The sequence below is a fragment of the Astatotilapia calliptera genome, chromosome 5 (genome assembly GCF_964374335.1).
Source record: "Astatotilapia calliptera chromosome 5, fAstCal68.1, whole genome shotgun sequence".
Classification (NCBI taxonomy): Eukaryota; Metazoa; Chordata; class Actinopteri; order Cichliformes; family Cichlidae; genus Astatotilapia; species Astatotilapia calliptera.
Genome location: NC_137426.1, coordinates 33,617,744 through 33,644,462, shown reverse-complemented (window position 1 = coordinate 33,644,462; position 26,719 = coordinate 33,617,744). Strand labels below are relative to the sequence as shown.

Below are 26,719 nucleotides of genomic sequence, written 5' to 3'. Positions count from 1 at the left end.
TAGCAGGATGCCATTTCCTCTCCAGCTTACAGGTTAACTGCTTTAAGGTAGGCGTTGCTGAGTATTTCTCATATGGAGCCTTTATTTTTAGAGGAGCCAGAGTATCCAGGTCACTTTCCAGGTCCACAGTCCCTTTTTTTGGTAGGATGAGTAACATTTTTTTCTTGGCGTTCTTCCTCTTGTCTCAATGAAGCGTGTTTTGTCAATTTCAGTTTGTTCAGGTTAAGAATTTCCAAACTTAGTACAACTTTCAGTTTGGAAGACTAGATGTGGATCACCATCACCTTCTCAACATCAAAATGTTTGCTGGTGTGATATCACTACAACGCAGCCACATTAACCGCGGTTCAGTCAGGATCACTAAAACAGGCTGTTTCCATCTGCAGCAACTTAAATGCTACTCAAAAAATGAAGGGATCACTTAACTCAGACATCAAGTCTTCATGAATGAAATATTCAGGTTGAAAGTCTTTATTGACACATTGTGTAATTTGTTTTGGTTTCAATGGAAATCCAAATTTCAACCCTTCCAAAAAAATCCTAGGAAGAACAGAGCAGGCATCGTGACAGCAGCCTGTTAAAGGGGAGTTTTTCCTTCCCACTGTCGCCAAAGTGCTTGCTCATAGGGGGTCATATGACTGTTGGGTTTTCTCTGTATGTATTATTGTAGGGTCCACCTTACAATATAAAGCATCTTGAGGTGACTGATGTTGTGCTGTATAAATAAAACTGAACTGAATAGATCAAGGAGCTGGGGTTGAGGTGCAGCAACGTTGAAAGCAGCTAAAGCAGCCTAATAGCATGCCCTATATGGGATTTACCATGTGTAGAAAGAAGTCAGCTGGTGTGGACTGGCAATGACATCAGCTGAGGTTGACTTCAGCATGAGTTAGCACTAGTAGTATGTATGTTTAACTGCTCTGTTATTTCCTGAGGGGTTTCAGATGGATGTGCATATTTGATTTGGCACAGATTTTACACTGGATACCATTCCCAGCATAACCCTCCTATTTATCTGAGCTTCAGAGCAGCACTAAGAGTACACTAATCCCTGAAGTGGCTTTGTGACTCCTGTTCATCCTACCAGAATCAAACCGAGGATCATTATGCAAATGTGTTAACCACTACACCACAGAATCACAATAACAGTGATGATTACAGATTTACTTGGTTGCCCTAAAGAATTTTTTGTTAAAAAAAACTGTATGTAGCTTATAATAAGAATTAAGAGAATACTTTGGATTAAAATCTGCTCCACTGGTATGCAGTTGCCAAAGATACCCCATCCCACTTGAACTGGAATCCCTAAAAAGTGGCCTACCTTCGTATCTGGAGCTCAAACTGAACAGTATTGTAAGTATCACTGAGTCTGGGGATGGTGAAGCGAAGACCGGCCCACAGCTACAAAAACAGCCACAGAAAATTCACGCAGTTATTTCAGGGAACATGAGAAAGGAAATAAATGTGTTAAATAGAGTCTGGGTTCTTTTTCTTAGAGACGCCCACTTTGGAAACAAGGAATGAAAACTCTTTCAACACAAAAGCAATGTTTATCAGGTTTTATCAGGTCGGTGAGAAAACATGTCGAGTTTGCTTATGTATGAATTAGGCAAGTCAACTTGGCTTAATTGTACTGAGACACAAAGAGTGGGAAAGGCCAAAAATAACATGTGGGTCTTATTGGCTCTTACACTGGTACCAGACTTCATGGGGTTTCCCAGATCACACACGAGATAGCGGGTCTGGTTTTCTGCCTCGTAGCTGCAGGTCAGCTGAGTCAAGCTCTGGAAAGGACACAAAGAAATAAAACTCCATCATGTATTTAACTTTATTAAGTGTACTGCTGTAAAAGCTAAAGAGCTGTTGTCTTGATGCATGCTCAGCTATCCAGGTAAGGAAAGAAGATTCATCTGGACGTAGCGTTTTCAGTGTGAGAAACGTTTCGTCACTCAGCCAAGTGACTTCTTCAGTCTCACGAGTTGTTAGAATAATAAATCAAAACTCTGACTAGAGTTAGAGTGTGACTCTACCAACCAGCTGCATTTCAGGGCTTTCAAAAAATGTATTCAAAACGTAGTAAGTGTATTCACGTTCTTTCACGGCTTTAACTCAACAAGGAGGGCGTCAGGTTGAGAAAACTCTTTTAGCGTAACATTACGATGGCAAAGTGACCTTTGACTTTATGCAAAGTCAAAATAATTTCCACATTTTATTTGCATTAAAGCATTTTTATGCATAATTATCATTTGAATGAAAAAACACGGTGCTTCTGACCGTGATACTTAAACCTCCTTTTAAACGCCACCGACTCACCACGTTGTTGCGTGCTATCCCGCTGTAGTCAGCCTCTGGGGGAAGCGCCACATAGAGCTCAGCCTCGTACGCACCTCCCTCTCCCTCGTTCCTGGCATTGAAGGTCAGGCTCACAGAGTTTTCGCCTCCCAAGTAAACCTCTGTCTTGTCACTGGGCAAAGAGAAGCGCAACATCATCACTACGTTTTCACTGAGCCTTACCTTTTTGAAAGCTGTTGAAAGCTGTTAAAAGAACAGTTTATGCAGACTTCCTGTTGCACATAAAACCATAAGTTCCATGTAACACTGAGAATTGAATCGATTTATCAGAGAAAAACAGTTTTTGAACCAGATTTTTATTTTTTATTAACCTAAAGTGATATACTATAACCAACCGTAACCAAAGTACCCATCATCAACAATGACTCCAACCCTAAACTAGTGCTGTCAGGCTAACATTGAAAACACTCTTCTCCAAAACACAGGGACTGGGTTGGGTCATTACCAGTGATGAGACGTCAGGGTCAGAAGGTTAATATATCACAATCCTAATGATTACGTAATGCACAAAAAGTGTCTGATTGTGCAAGAGTTACACAGTCAACAAACAATCATTTGCAGTCTGCTTTAAGCCACACGATTAAAATAAGCACTATAATCTCCCTCCTGTAGATCTGTTCTGTTCTTCAGCAGCCCCTGAGGAAGCTACTCATCTGTGACTCTTTAGCTGCTTAATTCTCCACAGTGTTTCTCACTCATGTTCGGTTCTGCCAATCGAAGTTTTCAAAGGTTTTTCAAGAGCAGCAAGACTGAACAAAAACAGCCAAAGCAAAACAAAGAGCTGAAAGCAGCAACACTAAGTAAAGTCGGGATTCAGCGTTACAGGCTAAGCTCATTGATGTGAATGTGAATATGCCAAAAATTATCAGTACTTGATGTATTATTTTGTGATGCTGCCACTGAAAGTTGAAACTCTTAATAGAATCTAAATGTAAATTATTTTTTTAAATGACCTGGGGGGTCAGAGTACCTTTTGACTGCACTTTCATAGGTTTTACAGCTTTCCCTACTGATACAGACCACCCCACACCATTCATACTACAAGTAATTAAGTAATATATGAATAATTAAATTCATCAAAACCTCCTGTTTTATTAACTATCTACTACAGAAATGTTTTTTTAATATATAAAAAAATATATATATATTCAAAGTGAAAAGAAATCAGTGAATTCACAAGAACTTTCTGTTTTATAAATTCAGGACAGTCTCGGGAATGAGCTACCAAAACTTCTTCTGTAATTTGACATATTTATTTTTTTAATAAAAGCCCAGCATGTCATAGTAATAGATTACAGCAGCATTTCTTTATCATGCGGAGAAACTGAGATGTACTGTTGAAATTATCACAGGGATTTAAAATTAAGATCAAAGTGGGCTGTGTGTGGTCCACAGTGAATTTGACATGCCTTTTTTAAATACACAGATATCATATATGATAGATGATTGTATAATAATGCCATCTTACCATAGTATAGTGAAGTCCTAAGTACATCCTTATACAGCCACTTGCATGGTGTCAGACTCATTTTCTGGCTTTTGGTTCCCTTGACTGTCACAGGCCATTTATTATTCCGTCTTGAAAAGCTAGTTTATTTACTGTAATCAAAATGACTGAAAACAGCAGCTTTCACACACAGCTTCTACGCCAGCAGAGTTCACTTTTCCTTCATTTCCAGATCTATGTCAAGTCACTGGGTGCAGGACATGACCAACGTGGCCCAAAAGAAGGTAAAACGTAATGAAAAGCAGGGACATAAAGTCTTTCCACACAATGAATCTTTGTTTCAGTCTGTCCCCAAAGGCCATTTTCTCCGACATATCATGTCATGAGTGACATGGGAAATGACCCAAATCTGATCACTGTGATTTGTCTCAGGAAACCGACCCCCACCTTATTCTTCGACTTCATAGTGACACCCCTGTGTGCAAACACATTTTCAGAGAAGTGATAAATCCACTCGACACCCTTCAACTCTGGCCCTCCCCCATCAGCTACACTTGGCAGTAGCAAATTCACGTTTCTATTGAGCAGGAAAGGAAGAAAGGAGCGTGGCTGAAGGTTGGAACCGGGGTTCATCTTTCACTCCATTCCCCCCCGCCCCCAAAAAAGGGGTCTGGACACAGTGACCCCAAACTAGGTAAGACGACACCCAGATGATTTTAATTAACCTTGGGCAAATTTAGCAAATGCAGAGGAAGCAACTCTGATCCCACAAACAGCAGACTCTCACCGATGCCAGGAATGGGCAGGAATCAGCAGCTCACAGCTGACACGTTATACTACACTGACTTCGCTGGGAAAAATATAACAGTGGATCATGAAGCTCATAAAAGCATAATTAAAGCCAGAGGATACAACTAAAACACCAGCGACAGACCTTTAGGTTATGAATCTTAAACATCCCACTGTTTGCAAATTCTTGGCAAAGAAGGGAAATCGCTGTGTGCAACAGTCAGTGAAGGGAAACTGTGTTTTAGTGGAAGTGCTGAATCATTCCAAGTTTGGTCCTGTGGCAGCTCCAAATGCAGATCTTTGACTTTTCATGAGAAACTTTTAGCACTGATTGTATTTCTACAGCTAAGAGAAATCACATGGCCATGTAATGCAAAACAGTCCACATATCAGAGCTGGCAGGCTGGGAGGAGAAAGTCTGGAGTGTGTGTTCGCTTTGTGAATGGACTGAGGCACAGCCAACTATCTGGCTGGAGCCTATTCAGCAACAAGGATTCAGGATTAATATACAATGATATGTTATTGTGCCAAGAGCTAGGAGTCATTAGTCTAGATCTTTACCCCAGTGCACGCATGTTCTGAGCTGTAAACAACCTCCTATTCTTCCTCAGTGAGGGAGAGGGGGATGTGATCATGTCTGACAGCGAAAAAGACTGACAAGCTGGAGTTCGTGAAACATGTAAGCTCATTCAGTTCTGCAGTGGATCCAGATCACATTCTTTAACCCTCCGAGGTCTGAGTCATCGATGACACTAACCTGCCTAACCTGAACCCTGCATGGTTTTATATGTAAATATATACTGATTGTGCCGGGTTAGGGTTGAGCTCAGGTTTAGGGTCATCGCCAAGATACCCAGACCTCAGATACTGGTGGAGGATTCACTCTGTGTGTATCAGGCTTATATCTTCATATGTTTTTCCTTAACTTCTTTAAATAAATGACTATTTTATAAAGAACTATAGAATTAGAATTATAGAAATTCAACCCAGACCCTAATCTGCATCAAAATATGTTGTTTTTTTAAATTTTACAAAATTATTTTTCCCCAAGTCTTGACAATCAGGAAACAGAGAAACAAACAAAGAAATGATTCTAAGTGAAACACTTTCTGAAAAACGTAGGGAGGGTCGGGGTTAGGGTGTTAGGGTTATCACCTGTGACGAGTAAGACCTCAGAGTTAATTGATGGCTAAAGTCTTTATTTTATGTTTGTGATTTCATTAGATAAATAACTTCGAAATTTGCATGAAGTTTAATTCTGTTACCACTTTTTTTCCTGTGTGTCCAGTTATTTAGTACTTAGTAACATAAAACCAGAGGACCTCCATTCCACGTTTTCTGTCTTTCTACACTGAAACTTTCAAAGTAAATTAAATAAAATAATTCAAACAAATATAACTGTTGAGCTTTTAACATGCACCAAACAACCAATCTATGGCTTGGTTATCATTTAAGTCACAGGTTAAAATGACGGTTTGTCAGCAACAGTGTTACTTTTTAAATGAAGACTGAAACATTTAGGCGTTACAGTCTTCCTATTAATAGATTTCCATTTGGGGATTTATTTCAGATGAGTCAAAGTAAAAGAAAAACGGGTGGAACCACATCTACACCTGTCCCAAACCCTTCGCCAATAACAGGGGTTTTTCTTCTTTGCTCGTTTGCTTGCTGGGAATTGTGTGACTGTATAAATGGATATTGCTATTATAGTTTTGTTCATGTAAAACAGTTTAAAAAGAAACAAGCCTTTAAAACTGCAGTATTTATATGTATTTAGTTCATATGCAAACTAGTCATGATACTACAGAAAATGAGCAAATGATCATTTTCCCCAAGTTCACTATTTTAGCATCTTTCAGCTCCTTGTTTTGGTTTTAAGGCCTGAAAACTGTGTCGAATTCTGTGATTCACTCTCACCACTCTTATCTACTTTGTATTACGTTACAACTGGAAGTGTTTTATTCTTTGCTTAATTCCCATCGCCGCATGGATAGTGTTAGTAAGTTAACATAACGGAGCTAAAAGACGAGTGAATGCTGGATTTGCATTAGCTACGCAGCCAGGAGCAAGATTACTAACAGCTTAGCAATATTGACTTCATCAAATGACAACATGTCGACTTCTGTTGGTCTTCCTGGCTGCAAAAAGTCGAAGCTTTTCTTGGAATAATTAGAATTGTTGTTGCGTGAGGGACAAAACTATGGCAGTTTAGCTTCAGGTGGCTAGCAGTTTTAACTTGTGTTTATTGGATCAGGTGGTTTCCTCTCACCCATAAACAGCCAGCTTTAGATCTGGGACACAGATGTTGTCATCTCCACAATCGAGCTGAATCTGGGCCTGAAAAAAAAGACCGAGATAAATGGAATAAATAGGAGCAGTAAGTTAGATTTGGTTCCTTGTAAAATCAAAAGGTACAGGGAGAGAAAAGCTCTGGAGGAAGTGGGTGTTGACAGAAGCCAGAACAACAGATTTGTGATTTAATGAAAGGATAAGAGAGGATACAGACTATACATATCCTCTATATACACACAAAAAACTGTAACAATATTTGCATCTACCAGATGCTGGGAAGTTGTGAGAAAACATGACCCTTTAATGTCTGCAGAGTAAAAGTAATACGTGCCTTACACGTATGTGGGAAGGAAGAAAAGGGAGAAAATATGGTGGTGGAAGGTTTAAGAGAATCAAAGGATAGTAATTCCATCTTAACAAGTATTACATTTTTGTGGGAAAGTCTTTTTCAAAAACAGAGAAAAGCTCATATTTTAAAGGCAGTAGGGATTAATCTGCCCTTTAGTCTTACGTGACAGATGACCACAGTACAAGATAAATGTTATTTGATTTAGAAGTATAGTTTTTCTTTAACGTGCCCTTGAGCGTTTTGCTTTATTCCCTCCTTTCTCCCTTTTTTCTGTCTTCTCTTCTCTGTTCTTCCTTGTAGCTTTACTGTCATCGTAGCTGTGGCATGTCTCTCCAACATATGGGAATCATTAGATTCCCAAAGAATGCAACAGAGAGCAAAGAATCAGCCTGGCAATGGTTAACAGTGTCTCAGTGGAGATCCCTGCTTCAAGTTCCTAGTTTTACATTTATTTAGGACCCAAGATGCTATCGGCCATTTAATAACAAACATGCTTGAGTCTAAATGCTATGCAGGTATACACTGTACACTTCTAAGCGTGAAGTCTCTTCCTGTTAAAACTCCCCCACAGTCACCTGTGTTTGCTAATATGAGTTCATTTCGACCGGCACTGGATTTATGTGCACAGACATAGAATTGGAGGATGGATGCAGAGCATAACAGAACTTCCCCTTCATCTGTTTTGGTTTCAGCTGTAATAAAATTTAGCCAAGACCATGTAGTCAAAGTTCTTCCCATCTGCAGTATTTTATACTTGGCAGCATGGCTCTGCTCTGGGAGATTCCTGACTCAATGACAACAGATATGACACTGATAGAGGAGAAGCTGAGGTGGAGGTGGGTGGTAAAGCAGCTTGCAGATGTGCAGAACATTACAATGGCAAAGTGATCTTTGACCTTATGCAACTCAGTTCTTATGTGGGTAAGAACTGAGTTTAACTGAGCTGCTGTAATTATAGTTGCCTAAAATAAGTTACCATCCACGTGCATTGATAAAATTCATTCATGTAGTCCATCCATCCATTTGCTTTGGCTTATCCAGGTTGCAGAAGCCTAAGCAGACACCTCCCTCACATTCTGATAGTCTACACTCTTTGAGATCTTTGAGTTTGGCCACTTACAACTAAACACAGCTGCTTGACGGCCCAGTACTATATTGCGATTCTTTATTGTTTTCTACATAAGTACTCTGGGCCAGCCTTATATACTGGGAGTCATGAGAGGTAAGACGTAGGGTCAGAGAATTAGGTCAATATCAGCCAACATGTGTGAATGTGGTTAAAAAAAAAGAGTGGAATCATTGTCTGATTTGGCCTGTTGACTGTTTGTGTTGGTGAGTGCAGTGCTGCTTATGGGGCGTCGCTGTGACTGCACCACTGAGAATAACATGCTCTGTGATACACTTACTAAGATCAAGTGATGAGCTCTAACCTATAATCTCTTCCTTCTAAAAACTCTTCATCTGTCGTTCACTTTCATCTCTTGATCCTCACAAATGTAAAGCATGTTTCCCTCCAGATCTTAAAGGAGCAGGCTATTCTACTGCCATCAACTTCATGTTACAGTGAAAACTCCAAACAGCATCACAATTAGATCTGGCATAAGTTCAGTTTCAAAACAATTTACTGGAAATTAATGACATGTGTCATAACCATTGACCCAAGCGACATTATACAAAAGAGAAGATCTTAACCTCCTGAAGTCCTCATCGTCAACAACCCTAACCTTAACGCTCATCCCAGATAAAAAGTTTTTATGAAATTCATTTCCCAAGTCTTGGTAATCAAGGACAAAGAGATATAATCATTTTCACAAACACTGTTTTTCTCCAAAATATAGGGTTAGGCTTAGACCTCAGAGGGCTAAAACTATATGCCGTCAACCCTTCTTTAAATGCAAATACAATATACATGTTTCATTTTTTGAACTGCAAGACCTTTAAGAGCACATCAACAGCTTGGAAATGTACTGAAGAGACACATTCATCTGGACCCAGACACAAAGTCTCATAATGGTTTGGATAGAAGGTCTTTCCAGCTACGACAGCAGACGAGAGACTAATTCTGCTCCAATGGACGTCTGACTCTTTCCCCAACACAAAAACAATGATGATAAAATGAACTCATTAACTGGACTAGTCATTGACAGCTCAGCAGACTGTGTCATTCTCACTAAACATTGTAATATAACAAAGCAATTACAGAACAGAAATTAATTAACTGGATATTAGTGAAAAGCCATTAATACAGTGAATAATGAGCTCTGACATCATTTCAATTTTCTGCAGTATCCCTGTAGTTGCTGGTGTGGTTGTTGTGGGCTATTGTACTGTCACCACACCCAGCAATGTTCTAACGTGAAATGCATGGCAACATCACTGAAGCATTATCAAGTTTATCAATGGCCTTTACGCTCTGATTAAGTGTCCTGTAGTCCTGCAGTTTACTATATATAAGCCTGTCTGGACGCAGTAAAAAGCAGTGAAACTGATTTTGTCTAGAAAGGCGTAGCAGCAAATCTGTCCACAGCATTAGTGTCTATGGGTACACAGCTCATGGCAATTACTGACAGCTGACTGAGGAAATTTTCACTGGTGCTAATTTGGCATTATGTGAACACAGAGAGTGAAAATAACAGGGCTCAAACTGTAGTTCACAATGTAAAGCATTATGGGACTTGTAGTTCTAAACCCTGTCTCACAAAAAGTATGGCGAAGAAAAATAACAAGGGTTAAACCCCACAAACCCTCAGTGGGGTTACTTTACTATGGAGGAAAGTTTGTGACTTGGTCTTCTGTCATCAGGTAGTTTTTAAAGCTTTGACGTATGTTGGGGCAAATTATCATGTTGGAGTACGCATCCTTCACAGCAAAGGAACAAAGAAAATAAAAGCAATCAGGGGGCAACTCTGTGCTGAATTTACTTGCAGTCTGATGCAGGTAACCAAAGCCACCATAGGAAAAACACAGCTGATGAGGTGTGACTTTGCTAACACACAGTAAGCATGGTTTAGGTTGCTTACTCATTAAAGCTGTGTTGGAAACTAAAGGAAGAGTGATATTTCTAATTGATTAAGAAGTCTGCAGCTTTATCTAATTATATCATAATGCCAATAAATCTTACTCCGTGTCACAAATCTGCTTCAGTGGAAGCATACAACTCAACAAAATCTTAGCTTTTATGCAAAGGACGGCTAAAACGGGAGATCAACAGATGAACCTGGTAATTTTTCCTTTAAGGATTCCGAACTCAAAAAAGTTTGGTGCACTCAATATTACAAAACTCCAATTACAAGCACATGTAGTGCACACTTACACACCCACATCACACACTCACTTCAGCTTATATACCTCACATAAACATGTGCACATTTGCAGGCCCTGGCTCTTGCCTGGTGGAGGAGACCACTGGCAACATACATAAACAAACCACAACCAGATGTCTGTGAGCTGAGCACCACCCCGCCCAAACGGAGCTGTCAGTCCCCCCTCTGTGTTTTTGCAGAGCCATGACTCGCAAGTCCTCCATAAACCTTCCAACTCTTCGTATATGAAACGCGCGCAAAGGAATTGCCAACAGAGACCAGAGAGCAGAACGCAGCTCTTGATTTAACAGTGCCGACCCGCAACCTCTAACCATATGGGCTTCGCTACTATAGAAGGGCCAATGCTAGCCTCTGTCCTTGCCAATCAAGTCATGTTCCTATATGAAAAGTAAGAGTGAGCCGTGACTTCACCATGTATGGAACAAACATGACTTTAGGTTGCTTGGTAGAGCATCCTCACTCCCCTTGCTCTCCCTTCATCTGGTAACATTTGTGGCGACCATCTGGTTAAACCCTAAGAAGCACGGCGTGTGGCCATATAAGTGGTGTGGTCTAGGATTTTGGTGTGGTAATGTGATATACAGTACAGACAGACTCTACACTTTTACAGAAGCACACACTTCTTATCCTCAGAGACTTTAGACTTCAAAGACAGTTTTCAAAGGGTTACATTAAAAATGCATCCAAGACACAGCAGAAAAGGGAAATGTTATGAACCCCTGGGATGCATCACATGGTTGAGTTTGTATCCATAGTTAATACACCTGAGTTTGGGGTTTTGTTTATTCTAGTATTTGAAGTTTCTTGCATTGCCTTTATTTTGGGTCCCGGCCTTGTTTATTCTTATTCTTGTAGTGCCTTTCAGTTTTGTGATGTACTTATAGTTTGCTTGTTCTCTTTAAGTTAGCCTTCATGTCTTCCTACTGATAGTTTCCTTGTCTCTGTATTTAGCTGAGTTCTTTTTCCTAATTTACTTGATAACTAGTCGTCTCGTGTGTCTTGCTTTCAGTTTAACTTCCTCCCCTGTGATTGTCTTGATTACTTTTTGTCTTGTTTTCAATTCCCAGTTAGTCCTCAGTGTGTATATATAGTTCTGTCCTTCCCCACAGACAGACACATAGTCCCTCTAAGCATCTGTCTATCTTCCCTCTTGCTCTTTCAGTTTTTCCTGGAACTCTTGGATTTCTGCTGTGTGCTAAATTTGGTGTTTTTGCTTTTAAGCCAGACTTCAAGGTTAATTTTTTCTTATCAGTCTGCTTTGCATCCTTCCTTTGGGTCGTTCACTCTACAAAGCTGACAGAAAAAGAGGAGAAAATAGGTGGGACAGATGCCATGTTCACAAAAACAAAGTGCAAAAAACACACTTTGCAAGTAAATATGCGGCACACATGAAGAATACGATCTCCACTGAAGCTTTCATTGCAAGATTTAAATAAATGTGCACAGGTGAGGCTCGACCATCATGTTTGGGAAGGTTTTGGTAAGGTTAAATTAGGAAGGAGGGTGCTGGTAGTGCATTTGTTTATCCATAAGTAAATGATACACTTTTTGTATCGTGCTGTTAATGGCAGGAGCACATACAATCCTCTGCACAATGGCTAGTTAACTCAGGAAGTGGTCCTAGTAACCAACACCACATGCTAGAAAGTCCGGGAAAGGTGTCCAGCAGACAGTCAGATAACTTCCAGACCACAACACGGGTTTCATTTTAGAAAGATGGTTGAATTGTAAGGCAATGTCTTTGCTGAAGTAATCATTAAAAATCCAGTGTTTTCAAAGAAACTGCACTAAAATTATTGTCACCAATAATTTTGGGTAAGCTGAGGCTCCTCTCGCCTTTTTAATAGTGCAGGATATGGAGAAACTGTAATCCGCCATAAAATTGCTCCACAGCTTGCTGTAGAAGCATCCAGCTGCAGCCTTGCAAACCAAGTTCATGACACCACCACCCTCACCATTACACTAACTTTAACCCTATGCATGACACACCCACTTCCCTACAGCACAGCTGCAATCAGATATATGTGGTTTGTGTTGCCCACTTTCTTCTGAAGTGGTTTAATGAGACCTGAAGAAATACTTTATCTCAATGACCAATTCCTAATACTCGCATTAGCAACAGAGGGTTTAAACAGGTTTTGATTTGTATTTGCTGTTTTGCTTAAAATGCCTGATGTTGTGCTTTACAGGCGCTACTGGCACCACCAAACTGTAGCATTTCGGCTTTTAATTGCGAGAATAACATTATTATTATTATTATTATTATTATTATTATTATTATTATTAATAATAATAATAATAGGCAACATCTTCAAACTGCTTGTTTAACTCTACCATCCCTGCATCTGTTTCTACATGCATACAACAGTGTATTGTCACAGCGTTTTGCATTATCCTATCATTAGATGATGTACATACCTTCTGCTTTATGAGCTGTTCTGTCTCGTAATTGAGGATAGGTCTGAGGCCATGTTGGTCTAGCGGGGCCTGTGGATCCAAACTGAAATTAAGGCTGATGTAAATGGGGGACAGTTTATCCCGAAATTCTTCCTCAGGCTGAAAGAGAGAAAGAAACAACTGCATTAGAAGCTGAGAAATCTGTATATTTAAATAAAAGAAAGCTACCAAGTGCGATTTCTGAAAATAAGAACAGATTTTACAGCAAAAACTGGCCTACATTACTTTTTCATTGTAGTAACTAATGTCTGGTGTGGCTCACTCTGACTTCTTAGCACACCCGTCTCCTTAGTGAACCAGTCCCATGGATCTGATGACTGAACCATCCCTTAATTATACTGCTACAGGCTCAAGTTCTTTTGCTCTCAGTCTTGCTATTCTCTCATTTTTTCCTCTTTCCCTTGACCCCCAAACATTTGCCTCAAACAGCCGACCTTCCCTGAACCTGGTTATGCCGAAGTGTCTTTTCCTGTTGAATGGGAGTTCTTCTTTCCCACCATCACCAAGTTCTTGCTCATAAGGGATTGTCAGTCGGACTGTTGGTTATCTTATACTATAAGACTTATAGTATAAAGCACTTTGAGGCAACTGTTGTTCTGAATTGGCACTATGCAAAAACATAAATTGTGTGAGTGAAATCAGTTTTAGTAGATGCAGATTGATTGTTTTTTTTACTTCTTTTAGAGTATTTATAGGATATATGTAAGTTAAGGATCTTTACCTGACATTTACAATAACTCCCTGCAAGCTAAACTCCACAAAACTTGTGCTGAGAAGGAAAAAAATACCAGTGCTACTGCTAGCTAGCTTTTAGGTTAGCTAACAAAATACCAGTGATACTGTTAGCTAGCTTTTAGTTTGGCTAATGGGGGATTCAAACCTGTATTCGCTTATTGTGAAGGATTCTGGGTATACAACATATGCAGTCATTCAAATGACCAACAGCTTGATGTGGTTGATGGTGTCTATAAGTGGATGATTTTAATTTTGATTTTGAAAGGTGGATGAAGCAAGAAGCATGAAAAAACCCCACAAAGAATTAAAATTAAAACAGCATGAAACACACAGAAAAGTGGCTTTCAGTGCACCTATTTTTATCACTTGGTTTCACTTCAGCTCTTTGTATGAAAAATCAGTCAGCAAAGCTATGTGTAGGACAAAGGTACAACTGTGATTGAGCCCCAAAACTGTTGATCAGAGAACAACAAATTGGTTTGTTTCTGGTTAAGGGGTTAAAGGAGAGGCTGGCAATATCAACTTATTATGCACTGAGGTAAAGTCAATAAAACCAGAGGTTATAATGCACACAACTGATGAACTGACCCAAATTGCTAAGCTAAATTGAAAGGGATTTTGATATTATAACAGCAGTGATATAACAAGTTAGTTTTTAAAGTAATATTACCTTTAAAATGGCCTGAGTGTGTTTAAAGTTAATAACATGTTGCCTGAATTCCCTTTGCATAAACACAATGATGTGGCTCTTTTAAAGAAAGAGTACAGAGTACACAGACAGATAAGTGCTGACTGACATGAGTGCATGTTTGTCAGTTTCTACTCTGGTCTCTTATCCTGTCAGAGACCAAAGTGCTCTGCTCATTATATCTAACAGTGAACATCCACACGTATGACATAAGCGCCTTTGTCAGGCACAATCTTTGATCAGGTCACCACTAAGTGATGAGAGGATTGGTACTGAAGCAGTTTCACCTCACGTAGCACTTCAAACAGCAATTTCAAACCCTGTTATTAGGAAATGACTTCAACCTCGGTATTAGCCGAAAGTTAAGTGCATTCACCTGGTTCTGCAGGTGCAAACCAGTCTCTGATTAGACGGCTCCAATGAAAAGCAGCAGGGCTGGAGTCGTTTCCAAACATTAAGAAGTAGAAAATTTGCAAAAATTATTAAAAGCATACTTATGAAATGGTTGGTCTGAAGAATAAGGGCTGTTTGCACAATTACTTTCATGTTTGTAAATGATATGTGCTTGTTCTCCTGCCCAGATGACAGCATGAAATATGAGCGACTATTTGCAGGCTTATTATCATAGTTCTGCCTGAAAGTACATTTCTGTCCCTGCGTGTGTTTATATCTGAAAATTGCTGGTTGTACTTATCATTATAGCCAATATCTCCTCACCAAAATGCAATTTACATATCTTTTAGCCTTTAAATTATTAAATGTTTTTCATTCCTTACAAAAGATCTGCAAAGCTCATGAATGATTCAGATTCACTGTTTATGTTAACTTTTGTTAGATATGTTGTCCTTTTTTAATGTTTTTTATATGTTAACTATGGTACCAACTTTCAGTACGTACATGCATAAGAAATACTGATCAGTAATCTTACTAGTGGTTGTCATAAAACACGTGTCATTTTTTTCTCTCCCTCTTTTTTTGTGGTACAAATTGACAGGAAATGTGGTGAAAGAGATCAGGGGAACGGCATGCGCCAAAGCTCCAGATGACCATCTGAACTAGTTGTATTTGATGAGAAACTAGAATGAGACTCAAGAGAAAGATTCAGAAAGGTAAGAGAAAGAGCTTGAGGTCTTTCTTGCTTTATATTGTCACAGAATAAAAATTAAGTTTTTGTTGCTGAATTATTCGGTTCATGGATGTATTTCACTGCATTTTTGTACTTTTCAGAGGCTCCAAATCAAGTTATGAATGCTTTATAAGCAATCATGCTAATTATTTAGCTTCATTCATTTCTTATTCATTGAGGAGCACCTCATGTTACAGTCACACAGTGGCTGGACACAGCAGCACAACCAAAACTATTGTGACAGAGTACAAAGAACTTGCAGTCTTGTTGCTGATGAACAGCAGCTCTGTGAACATTAGCAGTCAGTTGTGCTACGGTGATAAAACAGTTTTAAGATTGAGTAAGTCGGTTATCAGTTTGCAACTGAAGTTGGCGTTTACTCACAAACTGTGATAATATGATGAGTTACAGTTATTTATATTCCCAAAATCGATCGTGTTTCTCTTTCACGGCAGGGAAAAGGCTCGTTGCTACCACCTTTTTACCCCTCCTGGATAACATGATATAATTTACATGATATCATGATATCACGGGGCACTAAGATTTCTAACTGGTTGTAAACCTTTAACACATCACTGTACTTTCTGTTCTCTGGCTGACTGCTTTCCACTGGCCTTACACAGGATGGCTCATTGGTATAATTTTATCTATAAATCTATTTGTGGTTTACTCCCCTCTTATTTATCAGACTCTTACAGAACTTGGAAAGAAGGCATTCTCGTTTTCTGCCCAGTCCTCATTGGATGCATTACAGAAGGACTCGCAGCTCTCTCAGTTGCAGATTTAAAAAAATGAAAAAATTACCTTGTAAAATCATCACTATGGGAACTTGTTCCTCTTTTTGAAATGACTGTGTAAACATTAGGCTATTCTTTGTTGTCGTAATTTTAATATGTTTGTCTGAAACAGGTCTCTCTTGTAAATGAGACCTTGAGTCTCAGTGGGACTGCCTGTATAAATAAAGGTCAAATAAAAAAAATAAATACAAATATGGTAAAAATCAGAAATACTTTCCCATCTTGTAAATCTGTTATCATCTACATATATAGAAATTCATATTAAGCAGAACTTCACATTAACTACTTTGAAACAGAAATGAAGACTTTTCTCCAGAAATAATGACATGGGCGCTCAGAAACGTCTCTTTTATACAGGAATGTAACCAGTTAAGTGAAGTACCCTATTACAAAGAGATCTGTGCAGTGCAGACTGCAACTGCAACATGTTATTTGCAAGCCTTTGCCAATGGAGAACCTGAACGTGATTGCAATCAGACCACAACAGTTTGGAGACAGGTTGCTTCCTGTGCAATTCCTTTGACATGAAAAGTGGCTACCCAGTAACTGAGGGTATTGTATGTTCAACCTCTAGGCGACCAGTTGGTTTGCAGCTATTTCCCCTCAAAAGCATTCAGTGGAATCATTGGGCAATTTTTCCTAGTCACAAGGGGGACTAGGAAAAAAAATAGGAGAAGTCCTATATCTTCTCTAGTTTGACTAGATAAATAAATTCTACCTGACCAAAACAAAAGGTTTGCTAAAAAAAATCAAATGGAAAACATTCGCTCAAACTGCTTGACCGCAAGGTGCAAACACAGCTTGTGTGACTGACCCGCAGATAGATATTGCTGTTGTGACACAGGGGCTTTCTGTTGGTGAGGTTAAAGGTCTTCACTAGGCTGGGCTGCTGGCTGTCCAGGAACAGAGTCCTCCTGATAGACTCCTTCTGCTTCTGCTTCCCACTGTCCAACTGCACCTCTGCCACGAAGCCTTAAAAAAATGTATGACACACACATCTATGTTTCACACAAATATGCCAATTGGTGCAAAGCACATACACGAACGCATATGTGCTCAGCCGTCTGTGTTTGCCTGGCCACATGCAAACACACACATATGCAGGAGTAAATATTATTATGGCAAACAGCCTTTGTGTGCTATTTTGTTCTATGTACAGAAACATAGAGAGCATTGCTGCAGACCACATGACAACAACTATGCAGAGAACAGAGACAATACACACCCACTCACTTCAAATAAACACACACGCACTTTTCTAAACTGCCAGAGCCCACCAAGTTACCCCGTGTTTACACGATTGTTCTTTTATCTTGATCTTAACTGCCAAATTGACCACAGTGAGGGCTAGCATACTTGTGGCTGCACAAAGAAAGCAAGGTAATGGGGACCATCTGTGCGTTTGTGTGTGCATGTGTGCGTGTGTGCGTGTGTGTGTGTGTGTGTGTGTGTGTGTGTGTGTGTGTGTGTGTGTGTGTGTGCCTCACCTAGATGAGAGGGGAGGTGCTTCCCATTAGCCAGCAGGCAGAAAGTGATGCTGACGCTGGAGGTTTAAGACAGACACAAATATTTTTTAAAAATTAGCATGCAGAGCTAGCAGGGATGTCTTGACTTTATTTGAGCCGTAGCTCTGTCTTCCTCAGAAAGTATCCCCTATTCATAGATTTATTGTTTTGGGGTTTTTTCCCTGCACTAAGACAGTGTGCATTAAGCATCTACAGTATGCCTCTATCAGGCAGCTGTTCAGTAAATAAAGTGAATAATTATGGTTCTTCTCTTACGGAGACCAAATAAAAGGGTCCTTTGATGCTACCTGTGCTTATCCTAAGTCAAAATCAAACTGTATCATTTTTAATTGTTAATAATTCATTAAAAAAATCTAGTATTGTGCTTCTTAAATGAGAAATAGCAGAAAAAGTGTGAGAACCAGTGTATCTAAATTGATGCTGTGCAATAAATTCAGATACAGATTAGAAGGGCCAAATTCAGTCTAAGACTGTTTGCAACCTTCTGAAGACCAAATTCTGCAGAAAGTAATCTGATGACAGAAAGTACTCCCTCTCTTAAAGTTTAGGATTGTATGTATTAAGCAATAATTTAAAAAAACTTATCTGATTCTTAGCAGGTCTTAAAATTAGGAAAATTCAACCTCAGATGAACCATGAGAAGATGTTTGGTCATAATGCACAGCACCACATTTATAGAGAACATCTCATAGAACTGCAGCACCACCAAGCACATTGTTGAGTTGAGCATGAACTAGTCTGTACACCAAAGTATTCTAGAGTCAAATGTGAGGCCGTCTGTCTGACAACCAAAGTCTGGCCAAAATCGGGTCATGGAACGATCAACGATCGCAAGCACAGCAGCAAATCTACAACAGAACGGCTGAAAAAGAAGAGAGTCAAGGTGTTACAGTGGTCCACTCAAAGTCCAGACCTCAAACTGGCCAAGATGGTGTGGTAGGACCTTAAGAGAACTGCACATAAACAGATGCCCGCAAACCTCAATGAACTGAAGCAACATTGTAAAGTAGAGTGGGCAAAGATTCCACCACAATGATGCGAAACTAGGTCATACGGAAAATGATTACCTAAAGTTATTGCTGCTAAAGGTGGCTCTAGACACAGGTGGATTTAAGTTTTTACACACTGCATTTGAGCTTTTTTAAAAAAATAATAATAATAAAATAGTTTAGTGTTGTTGTTTTGCTTTTATATTTGCCTAACTTTAGAACCTGCTAAGTACAAGATGTTTGTTATTATTACCTCACTATATAACCGTAGAACTGAAATACAGTAGATTTTCTGTGTACCGTGACTGTAACATTATACTGGACAAAGCAGAAGGTGTGATGGGAAACGATGCTCACAGAGGGAAATGGATGGTTGGATTAACCAGTTAAAACAAGAAGATCCACTGCTCCGCTCCTGCAGTCAGCAGGGGTGGCAGATTGGTAGAGATCAGAATAAAACACTGGAATGCTCCAGTCTATGTTTATGCAACATCCCCAGACAGCTTTCAATTAGATACGAAAATGTTGTCAGTTTGATCTGATTCTAAATTAATTCCAGCCATCCTTGGCCATTTACTTGCATTTAAACCAAAGTAAACACTGACTCTAAATGTGCTGGAATAATAACACAAAGTCAGCACTTAACAATTACACTATGTGCTTGAATGGTGCACATAAAAGCACAGGAAACAAGCTGTGTAAATCTGTTTGGCGACACCTGGGAGCTGCTTGGCATCTCGCTGGATCACATTCTTCAGATGTTTTCAGGAGTTTTGTCATTTCGTGAGATCTACTTCTCCTCTGATTGTACACAGATTTATTTATCCTCTCTAGGCAAACTTGTGATTTGTAAGTTTGGGTTATGTTTGACTTCACCCTCACAGACATGGTTAGGCACAATTCATCTCAGCTGGACACATGACCAGCTGATATGCAACATCACCACGTTCTACAATCCTACTCCCACTGCTTACTCTAAAGTCTTTCACTGCAACCCCCAACCAGTCGCAGCAGATGGCCCCGCTCCTCCCTGAGCCTAGTTCTGCTGAAGGTTTCTTCCTGTTAAAAAGGAGTTTTTCCTTCCCACTGTCACCATGTGTTTGCTCATAGGGGATTGTCTGATTGTTGGGGTTGTCTCTGTATTATCGTAGGGTCCTTACCTTAAAATATAAAATGCCTTGTGCAGAACCAAGAGCAAAAAGAGCTACAGTCTAACACCTCAGACACCTGAGCTTTATTCCTCAGAATTATAACACATAAAAGTGAGGGAATTTAAGTGAAAAGTAAAAATTCTTGTCATGTTTAATATTAGCTGTTGTAACTATGGAAACACATGAAAGGTCCCTTTTAGGAGCTCTAGCTTTGAAATGCACACACGTACATGAATGAACATCGTGTTCATTCATTCCATAAAACTTACAAGCCTTTTCCAACCTTTTCAAAGCCTCCGTCTCCTTCCCAACTCTCTTTTCATTCCTCCATGTAGCTACTCCACCTTTCTCCCACCTCCCCATCTTCTCCTCTCTCCCTCTGTTTCCGTTTTGTTTCCACGGCAGCAAAAAATACAGCAATAAGCATGAAAACAAGACTCGCTTGTATCAACATCAGAGTCAGATACAAAGACACCAGGCAGCTTGGCAAACACCCCACAACAGCATTTAAAGGTTCCACACTGAATCCGATGGTTAAAGTGAACTTGTGGAAAGAGCTTTATTGGGACTGAAAGCTGGGAGAATTTTACTCCTTGTTTTTCCACTGATTCTAAGAATACTCTGTGTTCAGAGGAGGAAACTGGCAAACATGAAGTCATTTGACATTCTCTTGAGGTAAAGTACTGACTAAGATGTGTGTTACATAATTTAGGAGATGCTCCATAACCTCAGAGAACTCTTGAGTTGCTCTTAAACTTTTTTGGTAGACCATTAAAGAAACTTCCACTACAGCGGTGAGTGCCAAAGGCTCGATCACACTGTGTATAATCCACCTATTAATAAGCATATGTTTCGAACTCTGAACAGGAAAATACCTTACCAAGACACAGAAAGACTTTTATTCCCTGTGGTCAGCATGCAGTGCTTCTCCTCCTGGTTGAACATGGTCGGCTGTACTGTGAGAGACGCGCTGGCGTTCACTATTGGCCGAGCTCTGATTGCAGACACGAGACAAGAATGAGTAGAATGGTCTGCATGATTGTGATTACGTTACTAAAAGTTTAAACATACCTGTAGAGGACAGCTTTATCTACCCCAAAAGCACCGACAATCAGGTCTGCGAGAAGAGGAAAGTGACTTAAATCAATAAATGAAATGAAACAAAGAAGAAGTGTTGATAGAGATCTGTTGGAGCCTTTTCTGCAATACCTGGGTACCCGTTTTGATCTAGATCTCTGTTGCCTCGCACAGTAAAGCCAAAACTGGCCGGGAAAGAGCTGAAAGCCCACTGGCCCGAGAGCATCTGAGTGGGGGTGTCCTTCAGTCCTCCAACATGACCGTTGTAGATGAAAACCGACCCCTGCTGGTCGTCTCCTCCGTACGGACAGCCGATAGCCACGTCTGATCGTAAACAGCAACAAGACTTTGTTAACTACATGTATATTATTATGCAAGGCAGCACAATGCACTTATATTCCTTCAACAACAAAATAATGAAGAACAATTGTTCTAGGACTGACAGTTGTTTTTCAAGGAGCAGACTTCAGTCATTTGCTGTGTTTATTGGTTATTTACATTGTTAGACTTTGGCTGAATCTTGAATGAATGAAGTGTAGACTCTGTCAGTGTGTCTGTTAGCTCAGCCAAGTTATCATTCACATTTGGAAAAGCATCTGAGGCCGTTTAAACGAGTGCTGAAACATGAAATCAGTCACTACACCCTTTCCCTTATACTGACTCAGTCATGTAGGAAATAAACAAACAAAACATTTGGCTCTTTATGCTGCGCAAATGTGAGGATTTGCTTTTCCCTGTTTATATGATTGGCACTTTTCACCCTTTTCTCTATCTTTTTATAGCATGAAACAACCAAAGAAGAAACTCATTAGACAAATGGACACTTGAATGCAGATCTGTATGAAAGAAACTACTTCATGGGACAGAAACCAAATCTAAAAAAACAAACTGAGTGCAGTATTATTTCTGGTAGGCAACAAAGTTCACCTCAGCCAGCACTCCCAACAGATCTGCTAATCTGCCAGCCCACAGACAGTTGAGCTGGTACACTTCTTAATTGCACACAAGAGGGCCACTTTTGGCTAAAGGCTTCACCACAGCAAGTAGCTCTGCAGGTTTTGTTTCAGAAACATTTTCATTTATATTTGACAACGCCAAAGGCTTTTGTGTCTCTAGTTAGAACTGAACCAGGAACCTTCTGCTTGCCAAGAAAACCACTACACTACACTCTCATGTCATATTGCCAAAATCTCATATAGTGGCTCCTTTAAGGGTGCTTTAGCATTGATCCTGTTTCCTTTGCAACCCACCTTTACCCCAGATTATCAATTTCATGCTATTTCTGACTTAATCAAGGTTATGTCTTTTGTCAGTTAGGCCTTTTCTGTTTCTGCAGCTCTCCCATCACGTATGCCTGGAATTTCAGGGAGGAACAAGAACAGAGCCATGCATCTGAAAATAAATGACTCCAGATGGAAAAATAATCTTACTTTAACTAACGTGGTCTCAAAAGAAAAGGTGGCATGGTGGTGAATGATGCCTCAAATTTAAAAAAAGCCTTCCTTTTTCTCCAGATGCACTAGTTTCCTCCCAGTCCAAAGACGTGCATGTTAGGTTCAACAATGCGCCTGTGAGGCTGTCTGTATCTACTGTATGTGTTAATGGTATAATGAACTGGAAACTTGTCAAGGGTTTAACTCTCCCTCTACACCAGGCTCCAGTTTCCCTGCACCCCTAAGCTGTGTAAGTGGTTAAGACAATGGGTGGATTTTCCAATAGAATTACATAAGTTATAGTAAAGTATGTTCAGAAATGGGGTTATGACCTATAGTGTAACAACTGAGTTATTTTGTCTCGTTCTGGTCTATGTTCAGCACATTCTCTATGATGCAAATTTACCATTGAAACCATCTTGGTTGAGGTCACCCAACGGGGCCAGAGAGGTGCCAAACCGGCTGAAGGCCTGAAGACCCAGGAGGTGAGACTGACTTGGTTCCAGCTCCAGAGGACCCCTCTGTAGATACACATACACTTTTCCCAACTCCTCCAGACGCCCGTTAGACCCCCGATGCATGAACAGCGGCGCTCCCACCACCAGGTCATCCAGACTGGAGTTATGGGCAAAAAGCAAATTAAGAAGCTTTATTCTTTCCCCATGAAGACAACAGGAAGACCCTGTACCCTCAATGACACCTCAATATACAGGGTGGGCCATTTATATGGATACACTGTAATAAAATGGGAATGGTTGGTGATATTAAAGTCCTGTTTGTGGCACATTAGTATATGTGAGGGGGCAAACTCCTCAAGATGGGTGGTGACCATGGTGGCCATTTAGAAGTCGGCCATCTTGGATACAACTTTTGTTTTTTCAATAGGAAGAGGGCCATGTGACACATCAAACTTATTGGTAATGTCACAAGAAAAACAATGGTGTGCTTGGTTTCAACATAACTTTATTCTTTCATGAGTTATTTACAAGTTTCTGACCACTTGTAAAATGTGTTCAATGTGCTGCCCATTGTGTTGGATTGTCAATGCAACCCTCTTCTCCACCCTGTATATCAATAAAGAGTTGTTTTGATGACCAGTAAACTGTATAGGCAGAGATCACCCTGATTAACGTCTGATGCACCCCAATAATTTTGTTCTGGAAGCAGGTCTGACAGAAACCACTCAGTTTAGAAAAGAGTAACAATAGTTACCCTTGTACATAAATTAATTACCAGAAAATCCATTGTTTTTTTAAATTTAAAGAAAGAAACTTGTTGTAATGTATGAGTTTTAATTTGCATCATATTTGCTACATCCGATATTTTTTGTAATTGCAGTTGTTTAAAAGATGTTGTGGAATTTGGGGGGTTTTCAGAGGAAAAGCACACTTGGCTTCACAGGGTTAAATGAGGACAGGATGAGAAAATTAGGACATTAACACAGACAATAAGATACAAAGAGTTTAATTTGAGTCAAAGCCACATAATCAGAGAATGATTTTAGGTGCTCCCCTTTTAGTATTTGCTTTTAACACACAATGAAATGAAAAAATGCATTTTTTCATTTCAAAATGTAATCCTCTTTTTCCCTCTTATGTAAATTTAGGAGTTTGCAGCATTGTGACTCAGCTTGAGATTAACGTAATCAAATGTGATTTGCGGTGACTAGCTAAAAGGGCAACTCATATAAAACTGCACTGACTGTTAGCTAGCGCAGATAGCTGATTTTTGCGTGTGTGGATTTCATCTGGAAATAATAAAGTCTGCCACTACATTTACATTTGAGCTTTCTCGCTAAGCCACGACTACTTCTCTCACAGTCCAACCATAGATTTGATTTAAATGCCTGTTGTATTCAGTTTCATTTAGCACTATGTCACACTACAGTTGCTAAATATGGCCTAACTGCCCTTTCACTGTGACTTCCAGTAACATTAACATTCTGGAAAAGCCTCTTATTCTACACAGATACTGTACAGTGTGTTGAGTCCTTTGAGTGAGGTTAACACTGTATGTGACATCATGACTGAAAGTGTAGAGCGGAACAAAGAAGGGTGTGAGCTTTAGAACGTTCTCAGGGTTTAACTTGCTACATTGTGACTCTTCTACTAGTAAATGTTGAAATTCTAAAAGAAGAAGGGAGTGAGGAAGTGAGAAAGGCAAAAAAACTCATTGCACAGAACAAGAATACTCTCGGGGGGAAATTTTAATGACACATTAGAAAGCATGAGTAATTGAACCACTGTGGGAAATGTCCAAAAGTCACACTGTTGACCTCTGTTTCAATTGTTTTTAGTTTCTTGTTTTAGCTGATCGTATCTCTCCCATTTCATCACTCACTGCTGATATTTTGTGCCACCATGACAGTCGCTTACCCGTCGCTGTTGATGTCAGTGGTTGCCACTGCGTAGCCAAAGTAGGACCCCATCTGGAATGCATTACAAACAAGACCCAGTTAGCCTGTAATCATACCACAGCGCACAGATCCCTTTCTTTTCTTTCATTTTCTCTCTCTACGTTTCCTTTTTATCTTTCCACCACCACCCCCAGAAGCTTTCTTTTTCTCTCTCAATCCCACAATCCCCTGGGGTCTCCTCTTCTCTCTTTTCATGGGGTTCAGTGTTGACGCTCCTGTAAGTTCGAGTTGAGGTAGGGGGTCTGAGGATTGATAACTACAACTCCTTTAAAGCACACCCAAAGAAAATGCTTGTGGGACTTGGGCTTTCCGGTTTAATTTCATGCCATGTATGAGCATGTATGATAAATAAGGGTCACGTTACATCCTCGTTTGACTCTGATTTCAAAGTGATTTGTAGTATAGCGTCACTGAAGGGTTTCCAACACTTGAAACCTTTGTGAAAAACAACACTGAATACTAGGATTGCTTTCCCGTTGTGCACATGCAAAGCAGCTCTTAACATAAATCACTGAGGCTCAGGATAAAGTTCTAATGCAGCAATGTAAAACTCTGGCATTACTGTTTTGCCCTACACTTAAAGTCCAAGAAAACAAAATCAAGTGCTCTGGTAATGTTCTTCTGAGGTCTGGTGAGCTGTGGTGAGAACAGCAAGCTAGGAAAAGTCAACCACTGATGGCTTTTCAGTCATCAGCCACAACGTCTGGGGTTCCTTTAATAGCTCTACAAACTGCGTCAGGTTTGTAGAGATGAGGACCAGGCCACAAAGTTCTGTAACAAAGTGGCAAAAATCAAACCAATACAGCAGTGCCAAACATGTTAAAATATTCACACATTTGTGCTGCTCGTGCCTTTTGCAGTATTTTTTAAATTGAAATCAGCTAAAAAAACAAACAAACTGTGAAACAGTCCAAAATGTTTGATCTCCAGTCTTGGTGAGAAAAATTCGACACACCAGTGTCTGTGTGCATTGCAACCCTACATCCAAAAAGTTTGATTCTGTTCATCTGGATGTAGCTACATCCAGATGAACAGAATCAACCTTTTGGGATTTGCCTACCTGGATGCATGCATTGAGACATTGCAACCCTACAGTTTATGGGCACAGCTTGCTAACCAGCTTGGTAGGGTTTGCCATAAAGCTGAAGCAAAAGCTTTTAAATATGAAGTCCACAAACAAATGATGGTGATGTAAATGTAGCATTGTCTGTCTTCAATTAAGAGCCTTTTTTTTTTTACCCATTCATTAAAGCTGCCCTAACCTGAATGCTAATGGTAGTTTATAATTGCCCTTCACCAAAGAAGCTGTGGCTGATGAACAAAGTGGAACACCAAAAGCAGACAAGGTTAGTGACCAAAGGTTAATGAGCAACGCAGTCAAACTGCTAACTCTGAAGTTTAATTTAAACTTCTTCATTGAATCTACGTATGTAGAGCCTACAATTTAACCTACACCCACTTTGCATTTGTACATGTGACGCTGTACCGCTCTGCAACTTTGCGTCCAAGCGACCGACACTGTCGTTTTCAACAGCAAAGCAACACGACCTCTTGGAGAAAGGCTTTCTGGTGTGTTTTCACAGCTGATCTCTACATCACAGTCTGAGCACCCATAGAGAGACCAGCAACAGAGAGAGGAGCCTCATTAGCCGGGAGTTTACACCAGATCACTCTCACTATGACCTGACAGTTTATCCGGCGCCCTCCACCCTCAGATGGACACCTCTGAGCACTTACTGATGACCTCCCAGGCTGCGCCGCACAAACATAAA

The 26,719-nt window shown here is 40.0% G+C and overlaps 1 protein-coding gene across 1 annotated transcript in view; it reads right to left on the bottom strand.

Annotated features, from left to right (window-relative positions):
- Positions 1-26,719, bottom strand: part of LOC113022983 (integrin alpha-5-like) — a 51,863-nt gene that overhangs the window by 10,037 nt on the left and 15,107 nt on the right. The window contains exons 11-22 of the mRNA XM_026168991.2: positions 24,907-24,959; positions 22,938-23,146; positions 21,231-21,422; positions 21,093-21,138; positions 20,902-21,015; positions 17,843-17,898; positions 17,170-17,327; positions 12,971-13,108; positions 6,858-6,925; positions 2,314-2,464; positions 1,692-1,784; positions 1,322-1,401 (exon numbers count right to left, since the gene is read on the bottom strand). Coding sequence (XP_026024776.2) covers positions 1,322-1,401; positions 1,692-1,784; positions 2,314-2,464; positions 6,858-6,925; positions 12,971-13,108; positions 17,170-17,327; positions 17,843-17,898; positions 20,902-21,015; positions 21,093-21,138; positions 21,231-21,422; positions 22,938-23,146; positions 24,907-24,959 — 1,358 coding nt within the window. The remainder of the gene's footprint in view (positions 1-1,321; positions 1,402-1,691; positions 1,785-2,313; positions 2,465-6,857; positions 6,926-12,970; positions 13,109-17,169; positions 17,328-17,842; positions 17,899-20,901; positions 21,016-21,092; positions 21,139-21,230; positions 21,423-22,937; positions 23,147-24,906; positions 24,960-26,719) is intronic.